Raw genomic sequence first — 18,479 nt, 5'->3', positions numbered from 1 at the left:
AATAAAAACTTACCGACCGCAAACTTTTGAACAGTACACACTGAATACATTTACAGCTCATATTTGATACAAAGTCATTTGTCCAGTTGTTGCTGTCTACACCAGAATCTTTTTGAAATTACTATATGAATATCTTACTGTTTCAAATAGTTCATAGAAATGAAAGGCTGTTTGTGTCTGTCTTTGTGTGTGCAGCGTAAATAAAAGGCATATCATCCCTCAGAAGTTACACAAATTACTTAACAGCCTTTAAACACACTCAAACAGAGCACAAATCTGTCAAACATAGATCAGCTGACTTACAACAGACTAACACATGTATGGCATCTCTAATTAGACAGAAGGGCCCACATTTAATGGCCAAACACTTCAGTTTCTGGAGCTCACGAGACGTGGGCTTTGCTAATCAATGCTGTGGCTCCACTTCCCATCTGAGCGCACATGACAGTTCTGATCACACTCCGCAATAAAACTCAAGCACGTCTCTGTCTGTTCATCGCCAGGACGCACAGACCTCTGAGAAATCTTCACCATGCAAACAAGAACGTTGCTTCTGGCTCTCACCCTGACCCTGGGGTTCACTCTGATGGCAACTGGAGAACCGCTCCACGCTCAGTGCAGAATCATATGGTAAGATGCCGCTTGACTGGAGCATTTTATTTTATAGAAATGTTTCTTTGTGCACATAATGGAAAGATTTTTTCAGCTGCTGTCAGTGCATTTGCACTCATAGAGGTGTAATAAAAAGTAAGTGGGTCATTCCTTGTCAGTCACATGGTAATGGCCCGTTCACACCAAGAGTGATGACAAAAACAATAACTAGACCTTATTCACAGCAGCGCTATCTTTGATTTTTAACTGGAATGAAAGCGAGGCAGCAAGTGAGCGATAGACATACATCTCTTCAATGGGTTGTACTGTTATTTCATGTTTTTGACTTGTTCTGCAAACGAAACACTACAAAATATATTTCATAAGAATTTCAGTAGACAAACAAACCCCAGATAATATGAGCTGTGGAAAATGATAAATAATCTAGGAGCTTTATAGAGCTTTTTACAGCTGATGCCATTGAAAACATGGTAAGTCTATCTATCCCTCACAGCCTCGCTTTACCTGTCACGGCGCTGCTCTGAATAAGGTCTATATTAGCATCCACACGACCACACCTGTTTATTAAAGTGTGCGAGCAGTTTTGTCGTCGGTCACTTAAAATGCTCGAGCTCTTTCAAGTCTGGTGGATTCTGATTGGCAATTTTTATTGTTGCAATGTCTGGGAATATCGCTCTGATAGTCATTCCAACGATATCGTTTCTCTGTGCTATTTTCGTTATTGTTGTAGTGTGGACTCTGCTATTCTTTAACGATTTTTAGAGCTATGTTTTTATCATTATCGTCCGTGGTGTGACCGGGCTTTAAGATTTTATGTGGTTATCATCAGTATCAAGCCCAATTTATATTTCTGCGTCGAACTCACGCCGTATAAATAGTCTAACACTTAATAAATGTAACATCAGTATAACTTAATGTACAAAACTATCACGATAGGCATATCTATTGTTGACTAAAAATATTTTGCTTACTGAAATAAAAATAAATAAAAAAAATTTAGATGAAAATCGAAGTTTAAGATGAAGTTTGTTGTTTCACGTTTCAAATGTCTCAAACTATATGTAGAAATATATATATTTATTATATATATATATATAAATGATAACACTACTTCAGTGTCCTTGTTATACTTAGTATAGGAATAACACTAAATTATGCAGAATTACAACTAACCCTAAACCAAAGCACATTCTTAACTCTAACCCTATAGTACACGCTTTTGATTCATATTACTCAATACTTCATTTTAAAATTAATTAATATTACTCAATACTTAGTGTATAACTACACTGTAAAGGACAACATTTTTTACTAAATTTGACAACAAAATTACTAAAACTAAAAATGAAAATATAAAAATAAAAGCTCATTACGAAATACTATTCGACATATTAGGAAGAATTTTGGAGGGGAAAAAAACTTTAATGTTAAGTATACACAGAGGCTTGTTATTACGAGGCAAATTTTACACTACTGTTGTATTTCAATCATGTTGTTCTGTATTTAATTGTTTTACTTTGGTGTCTAAAGTACTTCATAATCTGAGAATGTTGTTTTTAGAAATATACTGACTAACAATAGCATAGATATATTTAATATAGTGACCACAGTATTTGGACACTTATGCTTCAGAATGAATGAACGTCATTGCACCATATAACAAAATATCTACAATACATGTTTTGTATGCACAATTTTTCAAGCAAAATATTTCACAAGAAAAAAGGGGGTTTAAATGATAAAATAATAGATGTTGTTTAAAATGAAGTTGAGTAAAAGTCTGAGAAAGTTACAGAATAATTTTTCTGCAGATTCCAGTTAATTTTACATTGTTGATGATATTTGGAAGAAAAATAAAAGTTGAACTACACTCTTACTAAGACAAATCAACAATCTTATGATGATTGAGCTGCATAAAAACCAAGACAAATCGTAAACTTATGTCTAGCATCACAAGGCTTTGATCTTTTATCTCTATTATCCATGCACATTTTTCACAGCGACTGACCCTCCACACACTGTACACTTTCATAAAGATCATTTGATATGTATGATGCAAGTATAGTATGTCTGAATTCTGTCCTTTTAGTCATGCACCAGATCCACAATCCAATTTACAAATTCACGCCACCTAGAACCACATGACATTGCATTGAAAGCTCTCTGATTATTCGTCAGGCTCTTCGGGATCCCGTGCCAGGACGTTTTTGTGAGTCTGGTGAACCAGATCAAGGAGTGGAGGGGCATGTCTGGCTGTATGACTGTTGGACAGAGATGCCTGTATGAAGTAAGTGCAACTGTTTGCTGTATTAAACTTGTATTGACAGGTTGAGTATGCAAAAGTTTTAGGCATGCAAGTGTTTTCACAAAAACATCCATTTGTTTTTGATCTTTTTGGCATTTATTGTAATAATCCAGTGAGATGTGTGTATGCACAAGGAGTCTGACAACAGTATATTTACCAATAACTATATACAAATCTAGTGAACTGTTGTCTTCTTCAGCTGGTTTCTGCCACACCTTTCCACATCGTAGCCAAACACACCTCCAGACAGTGGACCAGCAAGCAGGACCTGACCTTTCACCTTGTGGCAACAGAAGAATCTGTCTGTAGAGTGACGGTAAAATGCTCTGCTGCCAATGTTTCATTTCAGAACATCAAGAACAAAAGGGAGATAGTGGGGTTAATAACAAGAAATATGTATTGCTAGACTTGTCTGGTCACGCAAGAACTCGATATTCCCAATGATATTTATGTCATTCTGTCACCTGATGGAGTTTGGGTTTCTTGCCACTGAATCTGTATATTCTATATTACCTAAAATATCAGCTATTTTCTCTCTTTTGAAAACTGCTGAAGCACAAAGTAGTTAACTATTCCTTCTCAAGGATTGTCATACTTTTGGTTTCCCTTTTTTTCTCCTCCTTTTTGCCACTGCCACAGGCATATGCCATCTCAAAAGCGTGGGCCAGGCTGGAAGACAACGGCACAACCTACTGCACCCTCTACAACCTCGTGGAGGGTGAGACTGAGACTTCATGCTATGATGGCTTTGATAAATATAGCTTTTTCTTGTGCGGTCATGCAGTGTTTTGTGTGCATTTGCAGGCAGCGGGCTGGTGGATGCTGAGGGCTATAAGATGTACACCAATGAATGGATCTGTCTGGAGTACTCGACCGCCAACTGCACCATCTACTGATGAGATCTGTCGGTCTTTGATATGATTTAATACACTGACAAAGACCACGGAACATTTATGAATTGCTCTTTATTCCCCAAGTGAAGCTTTTAGTATTTCTGCAATCACTCATATACAGTTCTATTGCTATTTGTTGATACTAATGCTTGACAGGATCAGCAAAATGCATTATTGTTTTATCATTTCTTTTTTCTATTATTGTTACTTCTGTTGTCTTGCACCTGAGCCCAATTAGGGTGTGTGGGATGTGCACACAAAACGGCAAATAAACAATAAAAAGAGTTGTTGAATTACACCATTTTTAAAGTATTGTTTTTGTTCCAAATTTCTCAATTGTCATTGTAATTTTATTTGATATTTTACAACATGATCGTAAGGTGCATCGGGTTCAGGAAATGTCTCTCCAATAAAATATCCAATACCATACTTCCAGTGTATGAGGGAGGTTTATAAGGGACTAGGTTGGATTTTGATTTGTAAACAACCACCTAGAAACCACCTAGTTACCACCCACAATTAGCTTAGCAACCACAGAGCAACACCCTGGCAACCACAAAGAACACTTTAGCATCATGGTGGCAAGTTTGTTTCTTCAGTAAATGTAATGTAAATGTGATCTGAGAAATACATAGAAACCAAATTATGATCAAATAAGACAGATCTGATAAACAAAAATATATAAAATAAAACAAAAATAAAATCTTATCTGAAACAAAACTGTTTATTTGCTGTCCAGAGCTGAATGGCATTTGATTCACAACAGCATATCCTACTGTATATATATAAGAAGAGTTCAGATGCAAAAGCCTCTAAGTGCCATCTGAAATTTTCTTATAAAATGATCATTTTTATCAAGCTTGTATGTTTATGTTCAGTTATTTCACTTTAATGGCAATGAAAATGACCTATTATTTGTCATTAAAGTGAAATTACTGAACCTAAATATACAAGCTTGATAAAAATGCTAATTTTAGAATAAAATTTCAGATGGCACTTAGAGGCTTTTGCATCTGAAGTCTTCATATATATATATAAAATGACACACAAATAAATGCTCTGAAAAGACATATACACAAAGAACAAAGCCATAGTTATAACTTGACCATACTAACAATACTATAGCACTATAGCTGACAATATTAATAGGATTTCTATTAATTCCTCTGGACTTTTCTCACTGTGATGGACGTTGTTGCTCTTTGTTGAGAAGGAACGAAACTTTCGATCTGAAAGGACAGAGAGCATTATAGAACTTTATTGAGGCCTAATTTGATGTTTAATGGCCTATTCATATCAGTGCAAATGAAAAGTTATACAGTACAAATAAGAAATATTCAATTTAATATAATGAGCCATTCAAAAGTAAATATTAATAACCAGTGTAAGACTTTATGTGATATTTAGCTGATGTAGGCTATAAAGTCAGATCTCTTCTAAATGCCCAGGAGATGTGCTATCTTTCTTTCACGGTTTGATGTTTGGTTGACCAACCAGCGGAAAGGGGCGTTTCATTCCTGCCCATGTAGAGATCAAATATTCAAGCTATTAAATCCATTTTGGATTTGTTGCGTTTCCATTTGGCAAATTAACAAAGTGTGATGAAAGCAAAAATAAATATAGCTGCAAGCAGCAAATATCGGGGCCAAGCGCAAGCAGACGACAAGACATGCCAGCATGGCTAGGAGTGTCAGACCAACTGCAGCAAGGAGCAATTAAAGACATTTAAAGGGATACTCCACTTTTTTTGGAAATAGGCTCATTTTACAACTCCCCCAGAGTTAAACAGTTGAGTTTTACCGTTTTCGAATCCATTCAGCCGATCTCCGGGTCTGGGGGTCCCACTTTTAGCATAGCTTATGGCTAGAAACTATACTCTCATTCCTGCGTAATAATCAAGAAACTTTGCTGCAGTACCATGGGTGAAGCAGGCGTAATGATATGACGCAGCGCATGCTGCCTGATAATAGGCTACTGAGCTAGGGACTATTTTCAGGCGCTGCGTCATATCATTACGTCTGCTGCACTCATGGTACTGCAGCAAAGTTTCTTGATTATTACGCAGGAATGAGAGTTTAGTTCCTAGCCATATCAGCCTACAAAATCGCAACTTTTCATTTTCCGTCGGTCTTAGTACACGATGTAACTACAGAAGAGTCAAGTTTTAAATAGGAAAAATATCGAAACTCTTTGTTAATTTTTTTTTAGAAAGATGCTAACGGTCTTGTCCGGTTCAATTCATTATGCTAAGCTATGCTAAAAGTGGGACCCCCAGACCCGGAGATCGGCTGAATGGATTCGAAAATGGTAAAACTCAACTGTTTAACTCTGGGGGAGTTGTAAAATGAGCCTATTTCCAAAAAAAGTGGAGTATCCCTTTAAAGATGAATTCAGGCAAAATGGCTGAAAAATCACATACAATAACTAAAAATATGATTTAATGGTTTATCACTTTCAACCAATAGGTGGCGCAGTTATGAAATCGATGTGATGTGGTCAGAGTGAAGTGACAATGACACACACAAAGTTTGGTGTCAATATGTCAAGGCATTGCAGATATAAAGCCTGAATAGTCATTTTGGCATCATGCCTCAACTTTGCTGCTGTGGTATACGAAAAACGGTTTCGTCGAAATCCATAACTTTTACTCGGCACAGTCTGGAGATGATACGATTCGATTTTGGTGAAAATCGGATGAACGGTCAAGGAGAGGTTCTAAAAAGTAGGTTTTAAAGAAAATGGACAGGAAGTTTTGCTGACTATGGCAGAATTGATATCTATGTTTTTGGCATAACCCAGGAATCTATTAAGACCAGTGTCATTACAATAGGCAAATTTATTCAAAAGCTATTAGCATTTCTTTGAAATTTCGTTATAAATGTTTTACCACAAGGTGGCGCTGCCCTGAAACTTTTTAAGTACCTTCAAGCCATGGTGCCGATGATTCAAACCGAGTTTCGTAACGATACGCTAATGCGTTCATAAAGAATACAATTTTATATCACAATACTGTATTGAAGTCAATGGCAATTTCATGTTTTGTTCTATATAGCGTCAACAAGAGGTACAATCCCACACATTTTTTTGTGTCCTCAGAGTGAGCCGATACATATGTGTGTCAAATTTGGTGAAAATATCTCATTTCGTTTTGAAGTTATAAACATTTATATGTATAAACATATAAAAAATTACCCACACCTGACTTTGTTTGCATTTTTATGCCACTTAATATTAAAATAGCCTTACGTCTGTTTTTGCAAGCGCTACGTAAAATTAGTTTGCGCGGTATTCGTTAATGGTTTGACGAATCAACATGAATTCCCAAATTTTTTTCCGGCATGGTCTGGAAATGATCTGGTTACATTTTCGTGAAAATCGGAGCAACGGTTTTTCTGAGAATTCAAAATGGCGGACACATTTTCATGCTGGAAAATGACGTCACAGGGTGCAATCGAATCATCTTGAGCTAAGGAATCAGATGAAAAAAGAATCTTGTTTCATTATGATTCATAGTTATTAGCATAAACGTGTACAACTTTGGACAGTTGGTGGCGCTAGAGGGATTGAGTTGGAGACTACAAATTTGCTATGGTGACTGTTCAGACTGTCCTCTATCAGTGTGCCAAATTTCATAACTTTTACACAAGCGGTTCTATGGGCTGCCATAGACTCCTAGAGCGGAAGAAGAAGAAACGGAAGAATAAAAATAAGAACGCCAACAGATACAATAGATGGCCCCTAAAAATACCAAAAAGTTTATGTTCACGAGAATGGCTGAATATGTGATAAATTAACGGTTTCTTCATTATTCCGTTTTGAAGGCAAAAACTAGAAAACAAATTATCCAAAGGTACACGGATCCGAAATCACGTCATTTCAATAGATCAGAATCAAGTTGGTCACACGAATACGCCGAATTGACCAACAGAAAGCTGCTAGGGTTGAAAGCTTCATACATCGACAAACTTTTCCCTGTCAATTTTCACTAATGTGACCTCACCTTTAAAGTCACCATGAAATCAAAATTGACACTTCCATGTTTTATGGAATATAGAGGGCATGTATTGACACAACTTTCCTGCCGGAGGGCAAAAAAAAACTTCTTGTTGGAGAACCCGTTTCAATAGGATATACGTAATTCTGGGCAACTGACTGTAATACTTTATATTCTATAGGATATACTTTTATAAAGGTGAAGAGACTAAAGAATTACCTGACGCACAAGGAGCTCCATCTCAGGTGAATAAGGGTTACTGGACAGATCCACCACAGATTTGACAGCTACCCTCAAACCAGTAATTGTTGAAGGGCCTATATACAGTATGAGAAAATTGACAACGTCATATATTACAAATGTAACTAATCTCCAAATTGCAATAAAGCAATATTTCACCCAAAAAAAATGAAAGTTCCATCATAATTCACTCACTTTAATGTCATTCCAAATCTGTATGACTTTGTTTCAAAGTCAGTCTAATGTTGTTTTGGACCTCATAGACCTTTATTAAACAGTTTATCATTTTTCTTCATTTCTTTTGTGAATCCACAGTGAGTAAATGACAGACTTTTTTTTTTTCTGGTTGAACTATCCCTTTAAACTAAAGTTCACTACTAACAAGTTTATGTGAAATCCACAGCTGAGTCAACTGACACAATGTAGTCTGATTAAAATTGATTTGTTATATTAAACAAACAAGGCTAGTAAAATATGGAACTATACCAGGCTGCGGTGTTGATGGCTCAGAAGTCATTGTCCAGCTTTCTGATGTGTCTGTTGTCAATTCCACAGTTGTAGGAGCACCTGTGAGTTCCAGTAAACACACAATCACCATTATTAATCAAATAGAAATTTTTTTTTGTTCTGTGAATATATAAATGAAAAGGACAATATTTCATATTTATCATAAAACATTCTTTCATGAACTGAATCAGTAAGCCTGTTGAAAGGGTAAAGACTTTGCCAGCAAATGACCTGAATGTATGAGTAAGTCTCCAGTATTTTTGTCATTTTGAGAAGCTGTAAGAGTTTGATCAGTCACTTACCAGTAGAGCTGGATTCTCCCACAGAAAAACACAGAAATCCAACAAACAAGATGAAGTGGAACATTTTCTCCTTGGTTCTGCAAATGATCCTTTTGGAGGAACGTGTATGGATACGGTCACTGACTCTTCAGGTTTTAAGGCTGTATGAGGGCGTTGATTGAAGTGTCAGTCTCATGGGTTTCTATCAATAGAGAGACTGGACACACCCCAGCGTTCCCAAAACCAACACAATGGGCCGTAGAAGGAAGTTATTCGTTCTTTTCTTTCAATTCATCGTGGGCCAAAACATTTAATGAATGTAGGGTTTTATTGCTTCTTTCTTTGTTGCTGCCACATAACACAATCATAAGTATCGAAATGAAACAAGACCTGCGGTTGTAATTTTTCAAGGAAAAAAAAAGTCTCCACTACTGGTCAAAAGTTTGGAATTTTAATGTTTTAGAAAGAAGTCTATTTGGCTGCGTTTATTTGGTCAAAATTACAGTAAAAATAGTAATAATGTGAAATATAATTACAATTTAAAAGAACTGTTTTGTATGAAATGTATTGCTGTGATCAAAGCTGAATTTTCAGCATCATTACTCCAGTCTTCAGTGTCACATGATCCTTCAGAAATCATTCTGATATGATTATTTATGTACCATTGTATAACAACAACAACAACAACAACAACAACAGAGCAGCGAATCCTCATATTAGAATGACTTCTGAAGGATCATGTGACACTGAAGACTGGAGTAATGATGCTGAAAATTCAGCTTTTGACATCACGGGAATAAATTACATTTGACCATATATTATATTATATTAAAGTTAATAATAATAAATAATAATTTATTCATTATAAATATATATATATATATATATATATATATATATATATATATATTAAAGTATTAAACAGTTCTTTAAAATTGTAATTATATTTCACAATAATGCTGTTTTTATTGTATTTTTTAAAATAAATATCAAATAAATGCATCCTTGGTGAGCATAAGAGACTTCTTTAAAAAACATTCATTATAAAAGTTTTAATTATTTCAAACTTTTGACCTGTAGTGTATAATCAACAGTGAAGTCTGAAGTAATAACAAATTTCAAGGGTGTCATTTTATTCACACACACACACACACACACACACACACACACACACACACACACACACACACACACACACACACACACACACACACACACACACACACACACACACACACACACACACACACACACACACACACATAAAAAGTGATAAAAGTGAATTTTAAACAGCCAAAGTCCTTTTAAAGATAACATTGAGTGGAATCAATTAAACATTGAGGTACAACTGGAATAACGAGAACGGTGGTATAATTAATAACAATAACTTCCTCACACACAAGTCTTCCTCACAGTGAGATCTGATGTGTCTATGGGCTCTTGCACTTGCTGCTCCTGCTGCTGCTGGCAGCGCTGGGTGGCAGAGATCCTTGCGGGGACGTGACGGAGAGGCCCAATCCCAGATCCACTGTCTTCACTGGGGTGGACAGGACAGATTGGCTTCTGGCACTACTGCAGGCCGATAGATTTGAGGATCTGAAACGCATGTGGGGTCATGCATATTTGTCTGGTATAAACAGTCACACTTGACTGGATAATATGCTGGATAGCAGCAGACGTACTGTACGCATGGAATATAAATCGCAATAGTTTATGATTATGTGAATACCGATGTGAAGCAGAACTGCGCGCTGAGCTGATCTTTGAGCTCAGACGGCTGGATGGAGTGGAAGCAGGAGAGGGCAGAGTCAGACCAGCCTGCAATGAGGAACACAACCATTACAGTTCATTAGTAGCTTCATTTAGATGCAACAAAGCAAGTAATTATCAGAAGAATTCCTCTGATAATTGACCCCACTGTAAAAATGCACTACTGTTAAAACGATTGGGGTTGGTAAGATTTGTTTAATGTTTCTGAAAGAACTCTCTGATGCTCACCAAGGCTGGATTTATTTGATCAAAAACACAGGCAAAACTGTAACATGACATTATTATTAATATGTTTTTTAATGTATGGTAAAAGGTCATTTATTGCTGCTATGTCAAAGCTGAATTTTCCGTTTTCAGTGTCACATGATCCTTCATAAATCATTCTAATATGCTAATTTGCTGCTCAAGAAACATTTATTTTTATTATCAATATTTAACCCCAAATGTTCAATTATTAATCAACCCCAAACTTTTGAACGGAAATTTATATTCAACTTTAGCCTACTCAACATGAGGTAATTTAAAGTATTTGAAAAGTGCAGTTAACTTATCCTTGCTTGAACTTACTGCCACTTTGTATAACTTTGACAAAGCAGCAATTATATTTTTTGATTTGTAATGAATATTTTTTTAAAATTTTTTTTACAATGACTACATGTTGCTTATAGATCATGATGTGTAATTTTTCCAGTCAAGCTGTACCTGCATAAAACGTATCTGTACTGTAGCTGCCAGGTCAGGATTCTCCTCTATGGCTTCTAGGAGCATCTTATTTAGGCTTTTATTTAAGTCTCTGAGTTCTCGTAGCTTTATGTCGCGTTCCTCAAAAGTCTTCTCTTTGGTCTTCTTAGCAGACCGAATTTCCTTGGTATATTTGGCACACTGTGAGACAAAAATAGGATGAGATTGTGAGATCAGGCGCTCTCTGTCTTATATTGGATAACAACAATAATATGGGTTTATTTGGTCATTACTGGCCATATATACATTACATATAAATATATTCCCGTCATGATAACTCTAAGAGTGTTTGACATGGTAATGGGTATGACCATGTTAATATGTCTGGTCATATCATGTTAATATGTTAATAGATCTATGTTCCTGCTGCTGCAGAGCAAGTACAGGACTTGCTACTGCAAATATACACATGACACACATGAGCTCATTGGCTGCTGATAATATAAATGAAATAAAATGTATAAATGAGGGCTGTGATTGCTAGCAGAGATTGCCGGTAAAGGACCCATCAGTCTGCGCCAGGAGTTTCATGACAGAACCTTATATAGGATAGTCACACTTTTTACTTAGCAAGGCATGTTGTCAAACTGTCTAGAGTAAGTTGTCACAATGAAACCTGCCATTCATTAGCCTATTGTAAGTGCTAAACGTGACTTACTTGACTATTATAAACTTAATTACTAAAGAAAAGTCACTTGAGATTCTGTATGAATCTGAAAAGATAAAGCTGGATAATTGTAGGGTATGTGAGGGCGTATGTCAGACCTGTTTGGCGGCTCTATTGAGTTTCTCCTCCTGAGAGAGGATGTCTTTGTTGAGATAGAGAACATGTGCTTGGTTCCTCTCAATGCTCTCGTTCTTATCGGCTTCCTCTTGAAGAAGACCCTCCAATGTGCTGGACATGCTCTGAAATGTGAAAAATGTGCCATCATCAATGATTTTATTTTATTTAACATTACTGAATCAAGCTGGCCTCGCTAATTAACATGTTTTTACGTTTTACAGAACAGGTTTACAGAAACTTGTTAGACTTGTTTTCAAACATTCTTTTTAACTTTTGTGTTACCTAGTAACATACATATTAAAGTGAAAGTACACACTTTGAATTATAGGGTACATACAAATACTGTGTATTTCCATATGCTCGTAACAACTCGTAACATTTTACAGTTCTGATAACTCTTCACAGAAATGTTTTTTTCCCAGTGTTTGTGTTACACATATTATTACACATCCCTGTAATTAATTACAATACTAATAGCAAGAACTATATATATGAAGAGTTCAGATGCAAAAGCCTCTAAGTGCCATCTGAAATTTTCTTCTAGAATGATCATTTTTATCAAGCTTGTATATTTAAGTTCAGTAATTTCACTTAAATGGCAATGAAAATGACCTATGAATTGTCATTTAAGTGAAATTACTGAACTTAAATATACAAGCTTGATAAAAATGATCATTCTAGAAGAAAATTTCAGATGGCACTTAGAGGCTTTTGCATCTGAACTCTTCATATATATATATATATATATATATATATATATATATATATATATATATATATCAGGAAATAACCCTTTTCCTTGTCCTTAAAGGGAATTTCATTTTTGGATGAACTACCCCTTTAGTTTACATGTAATGTAAATTGTTTCGGCACAAATTGACAAAGGCCTGAAAATGTCAGGATATTAGGACCTTTTTAATTTACCATGCTCTTCCTTTTTCATGTATCTCCAGATATGGTTTGCTCTTCGCACTTACGGAGTTCCGTGAAATCCACAATTGCTCATGCATCCTTTACGAAAGCTAATCCTTCCATCTGAAAACTCTATTACCTCTGCTTCCTTTATTTACTCCTCTCTCATACAAAAACTCATACAAACTACTTTCCATAGCAACTACTTGGTCTAAGGACATCACTGGTGATATACAAGTTATTTTTTCTGATCAAGTTTGGGAGACAATTACATTATCCCCAAAAATCACAAATCATCAGATGATCCATTGGAAATGATTGCATAGGTTTTGCCTGCCCCCCCCCCGTCACAAGTATGTTAGGGTGCTTTCACACTGGCAGTTTAGTGCGGACCGGGGCACGGTTCGCATGAAAAATCGCTAATGTGAACGCTGTCATCGGACCCGGGTGCGCACTAGAGTACTGAACCCGAGACTACCTGGAGGAGGTGGTCTGAGCTCGGTTGCTCTCGAACCGTGGCGCGGTTCGCGTTAATGTGCAAGCAACACGGACTCGGGTGCGTGCTTGTTCAGGAAGTATAGTCTCCCGCGCATGCGTATCACTGTCGCATCAGTCAAAAATCTTCTGCGAGCAGCAGAAACACGGCGTCCCCTGGATATGTGCTGAATAATTCAGCCTGAATTACACCATGTAATGAACATAAACGTAGTTGTCTCTCACTATGTTGTGCATAATAGCACCAAAAAAACAGACAAATTACAGCTATGCTCAGTCGAGTTGTATTCTCCATGCGTTTTCCGTGTGCGTTTGCGATGACGTAAGATCACTGCAAACGCACCTGGGTTCGATACAACTAATTGAGTGTGAAACCAGACCAACGCTGCGGGGGGCGCCGGGAACTAGCGCACTCGGGTTCGGACCGCAGCAAACGAACCCAGTGGAAAAACGCCCTTAGTTGACTTTTGGTTTGGTTCTATTCTGTTTGACAGTGTTGTTCCTGATCCTTGTTTGTTTCTATGGTTACTGATTATGTTACACACATGTCTCTAGTTCTGTTGATTAGCCTCCTTGTGTATTTAATAATAACTAACTGATTGTTCAATAAAAACAATTGTTCACACACACACAAAAAAATCATGATTAGTACCCAGGAATATCACTTTGAAATAAAATTCTTAATTAGCAATTTTTTTGTATTATTATATACATTTACTTACTCTCCTTGACATAAAATAATTATACAATATGTATTGTGATACATACGTTGTTTTTTTTAAGGTGTAAACCATTAAATTAGTTTGTCTCTCAAACCCTACTCCATATATGCCCTAAATCACGTGACTTGCTTGAAGTGACATCATTTACTTGGAGGGAAAGAAACTTCAAGAACAAAGTGTTAGTCATAAACTTTTCTAGTTTCCTAATTTTTTGGAATATTTATCTAATAGCATCAAACACAACATGGTCACCCTGATGTGTCCATTTATACTGGACATGAAAATGTTTCTTTATTTATAAATGGACAGGTAATATATCTTCTGCTAGCATGTTGTTCTTTCCGAGCTAGTAACGGGCTTTATTAGCTTAAAATGTCCACCCTGGCTGTTACTCAATGCATTGCAAATGTCATGTAACAATGCGGACAATTTTCCTATCCCACATGTGAAATATTTGGTCAGGATTATTAGGTTGTACTCGAGCTTGAGGCCTGAGCTTGACCAGTGTGTTTTCTGATGGACAGACATTTTCTCCTTCTGAAAAGATAATAATAGAACTTTAACTTCTTCTTTTTTTAACAAACCTGCTCAGATCAAAATCCACAAAACTAACTGCAGGAATGACCTAATTATAATTAAAACAAAACAATATTTAAATATATATTTTATAATATATAATATTTTAATACATATTTTAAATAAATATATTTAAATATAATTATTAAATGAAAAAATGTTTAGTTCCATGATACCTAATAGATCAATTAACTAATGTTAGGAAATACATTTCTGTATCATGAGAGACTTCACATATTTATATAAATTTAGTTTGTGTCCGCATTTTCTGTCTCGAAGAATGTTTACGTCAACACACATATTTACTTCAACATCCTCCTGCAGTTCTCGCATTTGCCGTTTCTTAAATTTGTATTTGTCCTCGGCTGCTCGTCTCTGCTCCTCCAGCTTGAGTTTCTCCTGGTGTGCGGGACCTACAGCGAGATGGTGCACTGCTCAGCTCACAACAAAACTCTGTTTGATTATATACACTGCTATACCACGAAAAAGTGACGTTTGCTTTTAGGTATGGCTTAAGCTGAAAATGCTTGTGCATAGCTACAGCTGTTATTTTCCTCATACTACAGGTAACCAAACAATCTTAACAGACCACTTTAAAATTAGAATCACACGGTGACATTAGCGATGAAGAATGTTTTAAAAAGCTGGCAATGAGTTAAAGTGTTTGAGTATGACTATGTTTTGGAGTAATCTATGAGTTTAATATTATAGAAATACTTACTGGACTCAGTGACTTTGGTCAGGGTTTTGCGGTAGGTTGTATTGCAGTTGCTGACAACTTGCAGGGTGTTCTCCAAAGCGTGGATCTCTTTCTCTGCCTTGCGGATTTGGGCGTCCAAAACATCCCCCTGACGCTGGAGTTCTTCTTTCTCTTGAGCTGCCTTCGGAAAAAGTACAGAGTTTATTAGATATTGTGACATATATGGAGTTGTAATGTTCATCAGATATAGAGAAAAATATGGAGTAGTCAGGAGTTGGGAATGCTTTGAATGCAAAAACCCAAGCTGCACTTCTTCTTTGTTTTTGATGAAACCATATTTAATGCTTTTGAAAGAAGTATTTTGTGATTACCAAAGCTGCATTTATTTGATCAACAATATACAGTAAAACAGTAATATCGTGAAATAGTATTATACTTTAAAATAACTTTCCCGTTTGAACGTATTTTAAAATGTCATTTATTCCTGTGATGGTAAAGCTGAATTTTCAGCATCATTACTCCAGTCTTCAGTGTCACATGATCCTTCAGAAATCATTGTAATATGATGAATAATTTAGTGCTCAAGGAATATTTCTTATTATTATCAATGTTGAAAACAGTTGTGCTGCCATACTTTTGTGGAAACCACAATACATTTTCTTTCAGGATTCTTTGATGAATAGAGAATTCAAAAGAACAACATTTATTTGAAATATAAATATTTTGTAACATTAAAAATGTCTTTGTTGTCACTTTTTATATATTTAATGCTTCCTTGCTGAATAAAAGTATACATTTCTTTAAAAATATTATTGACCCCTAACTTTTAAATGGTAGTGTATACTGTTTTTTTATTTTATTTAATTTTTTTTAATGAAATAACATTAAAGAATGTTCTTTATTATAAAAAATTTAAAAAGGGATATCCTTCATTAAGCATGCCATCACATGTTTCTGAACAAGCTTTTTCATTCTAGGAATCTGATGCATGAAATAATATTACTTATTTTACTGTGATTCTACCTTGTGCACTTGATAGAGCTCAATGCATCTGGAAAAAGTGGAAAAATAATCAATGTTATTAAAAATAGTGGTATGATACCTTTATGATGAAGTAGGCCTGGGATTTATCCTCCTCTCCCTCTGGTGCAGCCATGGAAACAGTCAGGATCTCATACCTCTTCCTCATCTTGTCGATTTTGAACATTCTCTCGTTCACCACATTACTGAGGCCATTTGTAACAACCAACAGAGTGCAGAAAAATGTTGAGTCAAATACTGCATATGACATCAGTGCAGATCAACTTATTTCCATTTTTATATATGTATTGTAGTTTAAATGTATCTTCTAAGCCACACTAAATAATTAAATAATTTTCATTTATAATTGGCTAGCGTGTTTTTACCTGAGCTCTTGTCTCTCCTGTTCGGTGAGCTTGATCTGTTTAACCAGCATCTCTCGGTACAGACGGATCGCCTCCTCTCTCTCTTTCATGGCCGCTTGCAGCTGTAGACGTCTCTTCTCCAGAGTCAGCACTCCATCTGCTCTGTCATACAGCAGGTCTCTCAGCCGCTGAACCTCCATCTTCAGGAGACCTTTCTCCACCATACTGTCCTGATGGAGGAAGACGACGTTCACACGTGTGCAACAGAGCAAATGTGGTTTGTTCTCTAACATGGTTTACTGCTGATATTTTATAAAATGCTTTGATAGATTAAGTTATCCACAATAGATAAATAATGTATTTCAAATTTGATACGTTGTGCTGATAGCAAGTGCTGATGGTAGGGGGAAAATTGTTGAATAGAAATGTGTTAAATGAGAAATATTTAATGCATGCAAACTGGCAAGTAGAGAAATTCATATTGGTTGAGTGTTTGAATTTAGTGAAATACTGTGGCCTGGTACAGATACCTGGTACATTTATCAGTGATGGACAATCAAGTTATTGACCTGTTTAATGAGCCTGAGTTTTTTCTGGTCTTTCTCAGAGATGCCGATGAAGAGTTCCATCTCCTGGATCTTGGAGGTCAGATCTCTCTTCTCTGCTTCGCTCTTCTCTGCGTCTTTCCTAATGCAGCGGATATCATCCTGAGAATATACAGTATGCACCATTAAAAACATCCAAAAACAGGTCATGTTTCACCCACAAATCAAAAGAATACACAGTATATGCTACCGTTCAAAAGTTTTGGGTTGGTACGATTTTTTTTATGTTTTTGGAATAAGTCTTTTATGCTCAGCAAGGATGCTTTTTCTTTCATGAAAAATGCTGTAAAGACTGTAATATTGTGAAATTGTTATCTATATATAATAATATCTGTTTTCTATTTGAATATATTTTAAATGCAATTTATTAAAGTTCAAAAGAACAGCATTTATTTGAAATATAAATCTTTTGTAACATTATAAATGTCTTTACTGTCACTGAAAAAAAGACTTACTGACCCCAAACTTATATGTGTATATATTATCAGTAATAATTCATTATTATTATTTAATTAATTAATTAATTAATATAATTTAAATAAGAATATTAGAAATTGTGAAGAATTTAGAAAATGTGCTTAATTGTTAAATAAAGGTGCAATGCAAAAAAACTTGATGTTCCTAAAATAGGTTTAATCAGCTTTAAATAATATAACATTTCTTTTTTATTTTTATTTTGTCTTGATATATCACAAATAACACCAGGCAATTGTTTTAAATCTGTTAGTTCACTATGCTTATTTATATGCAACTTTATATTTCAATCATGACAAATCTCTGAATAGTTTTAGCATGTTATTGAATATGGCAATATTAATGTATTTTATCTTGGCAGACTAGATGTGCTATGTTACTCCTGCTGCAGAGCAAGTATAGACTTGCTACTGATAATAGATACACAGACACGCTGCTGTGAGAATGTAAGATCTGCTGCAGCTGCTGCGTAAATAGACAGAC

At 35.6% G+C, this 18,479-nt stretch overlaps 3 protein-coding genes across 4 annotated transcripts in view; 1 reads left to right on the top strand and 2 right to left on the bottom strand.

Moving 5' to 3' along the window:
- The first annotated feature begins 453 nt into the window (after positions 1-453).
- LOC309500209 (uncharacterized protein) lies at positions 454-4,108 on the top strand. Its single transcript, XM_082171774.1, has 5 exons — positions 454-630; positions 2,791-2,899; positions 3,117-3,233; positions 3,557-3,635; positions 3,722-4,108. The coding sequence occupies exons 1-5, from the start codon at positions 533-535 to the stop codon at positions 3,811-3,813; spliced, it is 495 nt and encodes a 164-aa protein (XP_082027900.1). The 5' UTR covers positions 454-532; the 3' UTR covers positions 3,814-4,108.
- Positions 4,109-4,515: 407 nt separating this feature from the next.
- LOC309500210 (uncharacterized protein) lies at positions 4,516-9,646 on the bottom strand. The gene is made up of 4 exons (XM_082171775.1): positions 8,854-9,646; positions 8,531-8,611; positions 8,024-8,121; positions 4,516-5,039 (listed from the first exon to the last, which is right to left on the bottom strand). Exons 1-4 carry the CDS (start codon positions 8,915-8,917, stop codon positions 4,968-4,970), a joined length of 315 nt encoding a protein of 104 aa, XP_082027901.1. The 5' UTR covers positions 8,918-9,646; the 3' UTR covers positions 4,516-4,967.
- Positions 9,647-9,962: 316 nt separating this feature from the next.
- The window catches only part of ccdc39 (coiled-coil domain 39 molecular ruler complex subunit), a 35,946-nt gene continuing 27,429 nt past the window's right edge, over positions 9,963-18,479 (bottom strand). Inside the window, exons 12-20 of one of the 2 annotated variants that reach the window (XM_082171757.1) lie at positions 17,487-17,624; positions 16,939-17,147; positions 16,635-16,758; positions 15,554-15,713; positions 15,139-15,245; positions 12,109-12,249; positions 11,305-11,484; positions 10,562-10,650; positions 9,963-10,428 (exon numbers count right to left, since the gene is read on the bottom strand). In XM_082171757.1, the coding sequence (XP_082027883.1) occupies positions 10,263-10,428; positions 10,562-10,650; positions 11,305-11,484; positions 12,109-12,249; positions 15,139-15,245; positions 15,554-15,713; positions 16,635-16,758; positions 16,939-17,147; positions 17,487-17,624 (1,314 nt within the window). In that variant the 3' untranslated portion in view covers positions 9,963-10,262. Of the gene's footprint in view, positions 10,429-10,561; positions 10,651-11,304; positions 11,485-12,108; positions 12,250-15,138; positions 15,246-15,553; positions 15,714-16,634; positions 16,759-16,938; positions 17,148-17,486; positions 17,625-18,479 lie in introns of those variants that run through there. The other variant, XM_082171758.1, reaches the window with a different exon arrangement.

This window comes from Leuciscus leuciscus (assembly GCF_965113295.1).
Source record: "Leuciscus leuciscus genome assembly, chromosome: 6".
NCBI classification, from domain to species: Eukaryota; Metazoa; Chordata; class Actinopteri; order Cypriniformes; family Leuciscidae; genus Leuciscus; species Leuciscus leuciscus.
The sequence above is the reverse complement of the archived record's forward strand: the minus strand, read 5'-3'. Positions and strand labels throughout refer to the sequence as shown.

Excerpts from the sequence above, each read along its gene's own strand:
- LOC309500209 (XM_082171774.1), top strand. The coding sequence starts at position 533 with ATGCAAACAAGAACGTTGCTTCTGGCTCTCACCCTGACCCTGGGGTTC. Across the intron at positions 3,234-3,556 it reads AATCTGTCTGTAGAGTGACG|GCATATGCCATCTCAAAAGC; the intron begins GTAAAATGCTCT and ends CCACTGCCACAG. Across the intron at positions 3,636-3,721 it reads CCTCTACAACCTCGTGGAGG|GCAGCGGGCTGGTGGATGCT; the intron begins GTGAGACTGAGA and ends GTGCATTTGCAG.
- LOC309500210 (XM_082171775.1), bottom strand. The coding sequence starts at position 8,917 with ATGTTCCACTTCATCTTGTTTGTTGGATTTCTGTGTTTTTCTGTGGGA. Across the intron at positions 8,612-8,853 it reads GGGAGAATCCAGCTCTACTG|GTGCTCCTACAACTGTGGAA; the intron begins GTAAGTGACTGA and ends TGGAACTCACAG. Across the intron at positions 8,122-8,530 it reads GCCATCAACACCGCAGCCTG|GCCCTTCAACAATTACTGGT; the intron begins GTATAGTTCCAT and ends TACTGTATATAG.